Source organism: Sapajus apella, unplaced genomic scaffold, assembly GCF_009761245.1.
Source record: "Sapajus apella isolate SASKATOON/1434 unplaced genomic scaffold, GSC_monkey_1.0 scaffold42, whole genome shotgun sequence".
NCBI lineage: Eukaryota > Metazoa > Chordata > Mammalia > Primates > Cebidae > Sapajus > Sapajus apella.
In genome coordinates, this window is record NW_022436982.1 from 15935490 (window position 1) to 15944877 (window position 9388).

The following is a 9388-nucleotide window of genomic DNA, read 5'->3' on the forward strand; positions in this document are numbered from 1 at the left end:
TGCCAGATGTAGGTGATGGGGAGGAAGGCAGCAAATCACACTGTCACATGTGTACCTATGCAACAATTTTGCATGTTCTTCACATGTACCCCAAAACCTAAAATGCAATAAAATAAATAAATGGGGGGGAAAAAAAAGAAATCTGCTGAAAGTATAAAATACACACCGAAATTCAAAGTATGCAAAAAATATCAATACTTTTCAATATTGGTTAATATTTTGGATATAAGGGTTAAATAAAATACATTATTAAAGACAATATTACCTTTCTTTTTACTTTTGTAATGTGGTTTCTAAAAAATTCAAAATTGGCTGGGCGCCGTGGCTCACGCCTGTAATCCCAGCACTTTGGGAGGCCAAGGCGGGTGGATCATGAGGTCAAGAGATCAAGACCATCCTGGTCAACATGGTGAAACCCCGTCTCTACTAAAAATACAAAAAATCAGCTGGGCATGGTGGCGCGTGCCTGTAATCCCAGCTACTCAGGAGGCTGAGGCAGGAGAATTGCCTGAACCCAGGAGGCGGAGGTTGCGGTGAGCCGAGATCGCTCCATTGCACTCCATCCTGGGTAACAAGAGGGAAACTCTGTCTCAAAAAAAAAAAAATTCAAAATTACGTATGTGGCCTGCATCCTATTTCTACTGGACAACACTGATTTAGTGCCTTTTGCTTCCCGTAAGGCATCAGAATATGTAAAGAAAACTGACTTATATCTTCTCCAATGATTTTTGCTCAGATATCATAAGAATCAGAGCTTACAACCAGCAGAATCGAATTTGTGCATAGTACTTTTTAACTTCAAATTATTTCTTACCTAAGCAGCCTAGGACTCCGTACTGGTTTACGCTGTTCCAGTTCAAGCTTGGATGACTTTACAGCTGTCTGTCCTGCATTCTCAAAGGCGTCCTTCACAGGGCAGACCTTTAAGCCTATGATCCCACTCACCCTTCCACATCTCATCAGTTAGCTGGACTTCCCAGGAGGAATTAGCTGTGAAGCCCTCTGGGCTCCTTCCTCAGACTATCAGACTGTATGTAACTTACGCTAAGACTATGAAGTTCCAGATGGCAAGCCCCCAGTCTTGGTCTCATTTCTACCCCACAGCATCTAGAATTGCTTTTTGCATAAAAGTAAATGCATGTGACAATTGCTGGTTACATATGAGTATCTGACGATTTAGGGAAAAGGAAGAATTTTCCTCCTACTCTTTGTATTAGAGAAGTTTTACATTAACCACTTTATATTTTATATAGACTTATTTCCAAATAAGGTCACATTCCTTAGAACTTTAGTTCCAGATGTACCTGAATTTGGGGAACACACTATTCAACCCACCACATCTATCTACAACAGAGCACAGTTCCATTACACTGAGGAAAACTGATGAGCTCCCACTGAGAATTTGTGTTACAATAGATTTTTAGTCTATTTTCATACTATAAATTCAATTGTTTTTATTTTATATGGAGAAGAATGGTTTTTTTTTTAATCCATCTAAAATAAAACAGAAGTGGTACATTAGCCACTGACAGTCAACTGTGCTTCATAATTCATTTATTCCAATATCCAAGTGGCTACTGGCTGCCTGGAACTGAGCTGGCGGCTGGGGATGAGTAAGACAGGTGCAGCACTGAACTCACAGGGGAGGAAACGCAAAACCACAGGCATGGCATGTGTTCCACTGAAAAGCTGCTGGAATTACGACAGGGACAGTGACAGGGGAACCTAATGTGGCTGGAGCTAAGGAAGGCTAGTAAGTGACCTTTACACTGGTCCTGAGGGAGCTGTTAGCCTAGCACGGTGGTGGGGAAACGGCAGGCTGACCATGGGCTGGGAGGGCCCCTTAAGCCATGTTAAAAATGCAAGTGAATCCTAACGGCACGAAAAGTCATGGAACGGTTTTATATAATATGATCAAATTTGCCTTTTAAAAATATCATTCCGGAGATGGGCCAGAGTGGATGTGGGACCTTCACAGAGCATAGCCATGTATTCTTAAAAGCTAAACAAAATCACTTTGGTCATCATTTCAATAGGAACTCAGTTTTAAGAATAGAAAAGATGTGTAAGCTCCACGCCCCTCAAGATGTGAAAGCCAGCAAGCATCCTAGAGCAGTAATCTAATACAGGTGTACTCCCAGAGTACCCTCAAAGCATCACATTCCACTGATTCCCCTGGCCTGGCCATGTAAATTTGTTACCTGGCATCAGGCACTGTCCTGACCAAGCCACATCTTGCTTATCCACAACCAGCACCCAGTATCCACACTGGTTGGCCCAGCTCTAGGGTTCCCTGAAAGGCTGAGTGGGCAAAGTATTTAGCAAACTGCACGAGTTTGAAGATATTCTTTCTGCTCTCCTGTGCCCAAGAACTGTTCTTTGGGTGTCTGCCTAACTCTGAAGTTGACCAGCTACCTGGCCTGAGCTCTTTGGCCAGTGTCTACTCTCAGGGCAAGAAGCTGGCAGAGGGATGAAATTGTACCTGTCATAAACAATTAAATGCTGGTTGTTTAAATTCTGTAGAATGGTTACACAAAATTTTGTTTCCTTCTGGACTCTTTTGGGTTGTACTTATCCAGATATATATATGTGACCTGCCCATAAATAACTGCTTTTCTGAAACCAACCTTCAATCACCCGTAATGGCCTTCATTGTGCTCCTTAGTGGCAGATGTCCATTCAATTCTCCAATAGTCATAAAACCATTATATTGGCAGCCAATTAGCACATTCAGTAATGTATTAAAATAAGTCATTTCTAAACATTCAGATCTTCCTAATTACCTCTTCCTTTGAGGTTTTTTGTGAAAATAAAAATAAGACTCAATCCCACAATTTGTTTCCTTTCTGAATTTCTACTGTACCCACTCTGAAAGGGAAAGGACCCTTTACACCTAAATGAAATGGAGCCTACCCTTCTCAGAGGCAGGGTTGAGCAACTGTGAAGTGCAGAGACTTAGGAAGTAGTCAGACCTGGGTTCCAGTCCTGTCTTCAGCCCCTTCTAGGTGTATGGGAAAGTTCCTTAAATTCCCTGACCTTTGTTTTTTCCTGAATAAAATGAGGCTGACCTGCTGTATTAGTTTTCTAAGCTATCAGTGCAAATGACCACAAACTGGGTAGCTTGAAACAAAAGAACTAATTGCCTCACAGTTCAGGATTCTGGAAGTCTGAAATCAAGGTGTTGGCAAAGTTGATTCCCCCTGAATCCTTCCTTATGTCTTCCAGCTTGTGGTGGGAGCTCCCAGCATTTTTTGGCTCATGACAGGATAACTTCAACCTCTGCTCATTCTTCACATAACCTTCTTTTTTGTGTTTCTCTGTGTCCTCTCATCTTCTCATAAGGACACCAGTCATTGGTTTTAGGGGCCACCCTAAATCTAGGAAGGGGCATCTCAAGATCCTACATCGCTACTTACATCTGCAAAGACTTATTTCCAAATAAGGTCACATTGCTTAGAACTTTAGTTCCGGATGGATCTGAATTTGGGGAACACATTATTCAACCCACCACACCTACCTACAACAGAGCACAGTTCCTTTATACTCAGGAAAACTGATGAGCTCCCACTGAGAATTTGTGTTACAATGATTTTTTAGTCTGTTTTCATACTATAAATTCTTCAATTGTTTGTATTTTATATGGAGAACAATTGTTACTTTTAAAGATGAGACAGGTCCTGATATGCCTGGCACTGCACTGAAAATGCATCAGTGCTCAGTAAATGCTATATTCCTCCTCCCATTCCCTTTATCTGAGCCCTACAACTGTGAGTTACAAGTGCAATCCATGTGAAAATCCCAGGAAATCATGGAGTACTTCAAGGTTCCATGCAAAGATAAAGACCAGAGCTTCCTGCCCCTATATAATGATTTATTGTGGTGAAGCAGGGTGAGCAGTTCTCTTTCAGAAATTGACTTATGAAAGTTGTTTAAACACTAAGGAATAAATGTGCATCCAAGAGATCTTTGCATCTCTATGGAAAAATAATGGCTAAAAAGAAGGTTTTGGGAAAATATTAGAATCTTGATTTTTGCTGTTCTTTGTCTAATTTGCTAAGCATTTGAAAATGTATGTAGTCTACTGTCAGTTAAATTCCTGGTTCCTATAGCTTACCACATTTTCTTCCATATTTTCCTCCCTCACATAAGCTCATTTCTAATCTGTTTTATGAACAACAACAAGAGCAACAAAATCAGAAAGTTATTCCTACATAGTTTGCTCATCCTCAACACAGTAGCTGTGCTGGTCATAGGTGAATAAGGATGGAAGGAAGCTGCAGCCAGCAGCAGGGGGTGTAGAGAGGGAGCCAGCACTTACTACTGCACACAGCCACTTCCTCTCATCCCCCACCCGCCCCTTTTCCTATCTGTAGCCCACTATTGCTCAGTACCCAGACTCACTGGGGCTGAAGCAGTTTCCTGCATCATCCCCTCTAGGACCATAAAAGACATGGAAACCCAACCTGAAACTTCCAAAGAAACTAGTCTCAAGATTAAGGGATCTCCCAAATATTCACATGTCTCACTTGAATACATCCAGCCTTGCTTCCAGTTTCCATGCCCTGTGGTTAGGAACTGACACACAGGAACAGTAATGAGGAGGTCTATGAAGTACGCTGATTTTCTTTGCTATAACTGATGACTACGGAGACTGTCCCAGCTCTGCCTGGTCCTCTTATCAACACAGAGCTCCATTATCTCTATTATCACTCCTTTCTCTTAGAGTATAAGTTAGCAGGAACAGATGCTGGTCTGTGATGTGCTTGGAGAAGAGTAAGAATCAAGATCAACGCTCTGAAGACTTCAGTGATGCCCTATGAAGAAACCCTCTGTGTTTGATGAAAACTATTCACCTCCCTACTTTTTTACATCTTCTGGGAATCATTATATCTTAACTAAAAACTATCCTAATTTTCATCCTTAAGATCTCTTGAAAATTCAAGGTCAACTAATAACAGTTTAGAGCTACTCTGAGATTATGTGTAACCTGAGCTGTTTGCGTACATTATTTGTTAAATACTCCGCAGTCAGATAAAATACCACAGATCTTCCAGTTACTTCAATGTGAGCTTTAAAAAGCCCTTCTCCCCAGTTAAAATGTGCTATCCGTGAAGTCAGTAACCTCTCAGAAAAGTGGACCGAGGAAGCAACACCAAAGAAGAAACACACCAAACTTAAAATGTCTATCAAAGAGAAACTAACAATTACCTGGAGGGATCCTTTGAACATATTAGATGATTCCTTACCTGGATTGGGTTGAAGGTATTCAATTGTTTTAGTCATTATTTCCATCACAGCCCTGCTGGTGACATCCACTTTCTGAAATGAGAAAATAAGTACTCTAAATGATAAAAATGGCGAGCTTCAGAACCTGGGTTTTTGCTTGAGTCTGTATACAATGGTGGAGAATGGAACAGAGCCAGGACAAGTCCCGCGGTAGGTGAGAGAGGCTGAGGTGGAGCTAGATGTCATGCTGACACTGTATTCGGCAGTGGTCTACCAATATGCAGAAAGCCTGTTTATTCAGAGAGGAAGCTGATAGTTTCCTAAAATTTGTTCCAAAATACACTTCATTATCTTCTGGCAAAAATAAGATGAAGAAAATGAAACATATTTTGCCCCAGAGGCATTTATTGGATGCTTACAGTGGGTCAGGCATGGAGGCAGATTTCACTGCCCTCAAGAAAGAATCATGCAGCATCAACTCTGCTTATTCAAGAAGGGGGGGAGGTTTTTATTTAACTTCTGAAAACATCCTAAAAATAGAAAATCTTAAGCAAAGACTTCTAGTCTGTTCCTGAACTTTTGGTTAATTCTAAACAAAAATCTTGGTGCTAGAGTCTATCTTCAAATAATGTGGAATGGTCAGTGTTTGCCTTCAGCACTTCACTATGCTCTCTCTGTTAGGCCCCCTCCCCACTCTGAAGAGGTCATGGAAGCTGCTTGCTGAAGTTAGGTCCCCTCTATCTTTCTCCATGAAATCCTTTTCCTATCGGCATGTGTGGTCCTCCTATTCACCCTACACAGTAAATGACTAGTGAGAATAAAAGTATCCTCCTATTCCAGGTATGTGCATGTAATATATGACATAGGTATGAATGAAAGTGATTACATTTTAATGTAGACATTTAGGTATCAATTAAGTCCACCGGAGAAACTTTCTGTTTGTTCAAAGGCTCCCTCTTCGAATATTAGAAACTTTTTCATAATATACTATATCTACATATAATATCAGCCTTGCATAGAGTAAGCCTCCTCCTGTTCCATAATCCACCCATTAAAAGATTTTATCTTTCAGTTCAGTTTTTTGATATTTAATAATTTCCCAATCCATGGCATTCATATTACTGTGTGTTTGCTATTAATAGTATTAATAGAGGAAAATTAGTATTATTATTAATTGTCATAAAATTATTATAAAATTACTAGTATTAACAGAGGAAAACAAATTTTTTCTTGTAATGTTATAACGATATAAAATTATCTTAAAAAGGATGCAATTTCAAATGTGCCTGTCTACATATAAATCTTATACCATATCCTTTTGATTGATCCAAATTTCTAAAATCTTTAAGATTGAGTGTGTACTAGGTAGTAATTAGCTTTAATGTGAATAGTGCCCCATCCACTCAAGTTGTGGAATGTCTTATGCCAGGGATGGATCACAGGTATGCCTGGAACAAATATGCTGAAACTCCATTGTACGTGTATGATAGAAAGGCAAATGCAGATCTCCTGCTGAGTATGTGATGGGGATTCAGGAATTAGATGACAAATGTACCCAATATCCTGTTATGATGAGAAGGAAAATCCTTCCAAAAGCCAAGGCTTCTAAAGAAGAGTGCCAAAGGAATTAAATTTTCCAATGACCATTTGATATCCTGATGCCATCTGCTGTTAGGGGGCTGACCAATTTCTAAGTTCCCCCCATCTCTGTCCTCAATAATTATAACCATCATCATCATAAGCTGTTTTCTGTTTGTAAGAAACTGTTATAAGGACCATAAATATCTTTACACATTTAATGCTCATAAACTCTGTAATGGATATGAGAAAACAGACACAAAGGGGTTAAGAAACTACCCCAGTTCTAGCTCCAGGGTGTATGTTCTTAATGACCATCCTATACTAAAAAGACAGGCAACAGTGGCATTTCCCAACCTGACAGAGATGACAAGTCAAAGCTGGAACGTGCTTTGTACCTTCCTCGATATGGGGCTAAGGACCTGGCAGTCGCTGGCCAAACAGGATCAGCAGAAAGGCACCTGCCATCCCCATATTCCACTTTTGTTTTGAAACTCCTCAAAGTCTGTGGAAGCTTCAGCCACAAGACTGTTCTATCCTGGGTCTCTCTGGAAGGGAGGCTCTGCCGTGCTGACCTGCTAGACCACATGCCCTCAGTTTCACAGATTTCCCTGCAGAGGCTGGTGCCTGCAGTGTCTATTTCACCTGGCCCACAGGGAGATGAGCAAGGAAGGCTGTGAGAGTTAGTTTTCATTTGGCTACAGAACCCCCTTCCCTTTTAAGATCTGTGTAGGGGGCCCAACTACTCATGTTCTGTAAACAGACGTCACTAGCTTGGCTAAAGTCAGTGGTCTCAGGGAGGGCCCAGAGACCCTGGGAATACCAACATTAAATTATTACATTTGGTCCCCAGGGCAGGATTCCATCTTACGAGAGAAATAGGAATAAAAACTATTCCAGTGCCTCCTGTGACTTGTCTAAAGAAAGCGCTCATCTCGTCCAGATGTTAACCAATTTTGTGCCCATTGAGAGGGACTCCTTTAACACTTTTGGTTACCAGGCATCATTATAGAACAGGTTCTACCTAAAACCCATTTGACAACAGCATAAAATAACCTTCACTTGAAATCCATCCCCTCTGAAAACAACTTTATTCAATATAGTTATTTTTGTGTTTCATCATCAGGAAATATACCAAAGAGGGACCCACTTTTGGCAAATTCATTCCTAGGCCCTTGCTACTGACTGCTTTTTTTTCCTCCCTCTCTCTTTTTGAGATAAGGTCTTACTCTGTCACACAGGCTGGAGTGCAGTGGTGCGATCTCAGCTCACTGAAACCTCCACCTCCCAGGTTCAAGTGACTCTCCCTCCTCAGCTTCACGAGTAGCTGGGACTATAGGCATGCACCACCATGCCGGCTAATTTTTGTGCCTTTTGGTAGAGACAGGATTTTGCCACGTTGGCCAGGCTGGTCTCAAATTCCTGGCCTCAAGTCATCTGTCCACCTTGGCCCCTCAAAGTTCTGGGAGTAAAGGCACAAGCCACTGCGCCAGGCATGACTGCATTCTTACAGATAATTACTTGATAGAGTTCATGGACGTTAAGAGGAAGAGACCAGAGAAGCATTCTGTTTAATGCTTTTATTTATTAAATGTCCACATCTGTGGCCTAGAGAAAGGAAAGGAGCTCTTTGAGTGTTGTTATAAGAACAAAAGTAGTTCCCATGGTCATGAATCAGAGGCTTTCTTTTAAAAAGTACCCGAAGAACTAAATTGCCCAATGATTAGTCACTATTTTGAAGTCATCTGCCAGTAGGAGGTTGACCAATTTCTAACTTCCCTCCAACTCTGTCCTCAATAATAATGTCCAGGACTCTTTTGCTAAACTATACTATGTCAGCCAGAGGCAACCTGAGGGCCATAACCCCATGAGACTTCTGAATGTGCCTTGTTATGCACTTGCTAGGGGAGGTATTTATATACCTAAACTGGTACTTCCAAGTACATATTCTGTTTATAACAGGCCTGATGAAATTAGCATAAAGAAGATTCCCACTTAAGTAATTTATTATAACCAGCAATTCTCATAAGCTCCCAGAATTGAGCTTATTCCCATTTGAGAACAGCACAATTTCACTTGAACTTATGACATGTAACTGTTATTTTCTTCAATGTCCAAAATTTCCAATTACTACTTGAAATTAAGTTTTGATGCATCCTAAATTTTAAGAACTTCTCATCTTACAAGCTCCTGAGCCTCCATCTTCAACTAACCTTGCCTGGGATTGGGGTGAGGAGCCATTAGGGAAGGCTGTTTAAAGAAAGTGAAACAGGTCAGGTGTGGTGGCTCATGCCTGTAATCCCAGCACTTTGGGAGGCTGAGGCAGGGAGATCACCTGAGGTCAGGAGTTCAAGACCAGCCTGGCCAACATGGTGAACCCTCGTCTCTACTAAAAATAAAAAATTAGCCAGGTGTGGTGGCGTGTGCCTATAGTCCCAGCTACTCAAGAGGCAGGGGCAAGAGAATCACTTGAACCTGGAAGGCGGAGGTTGCAGTGAGCCAAGATCACACCACTGCACTATTGCACTCCAGCCTGGGTGAACGAGTGAGACTCTGTCTCAAAAAAAAAAAAAAAAAAAAAAAA

General features: G+C 41.1%; 1 protein-coding gene across 2 annotated transcripts in view; it reads right to left on the reverse strand.

The window, feature by feature from the left end:
• Positions 1 to 9388, reverse strand: part of SH3GL2 (SH3 domain containing GRB2 like 2, endophilin A1) — a 214127-nt gene that overhangs the window by 30731 nt on the left and 174008 nt on the right. For both annotated transcript variants that reach the window (XM_032300111.1, XM_032300112.1), the window contains exon 3: positions 5247 to 5319. In XM_032300111.1, coding sequence (XP_032156002.1) covers positions 5247 to 5319 — 73 coding nt within the window. The remainder of the gene's footprint in view (positions 1 to 5246; positions 5320 to 9388) is intronic.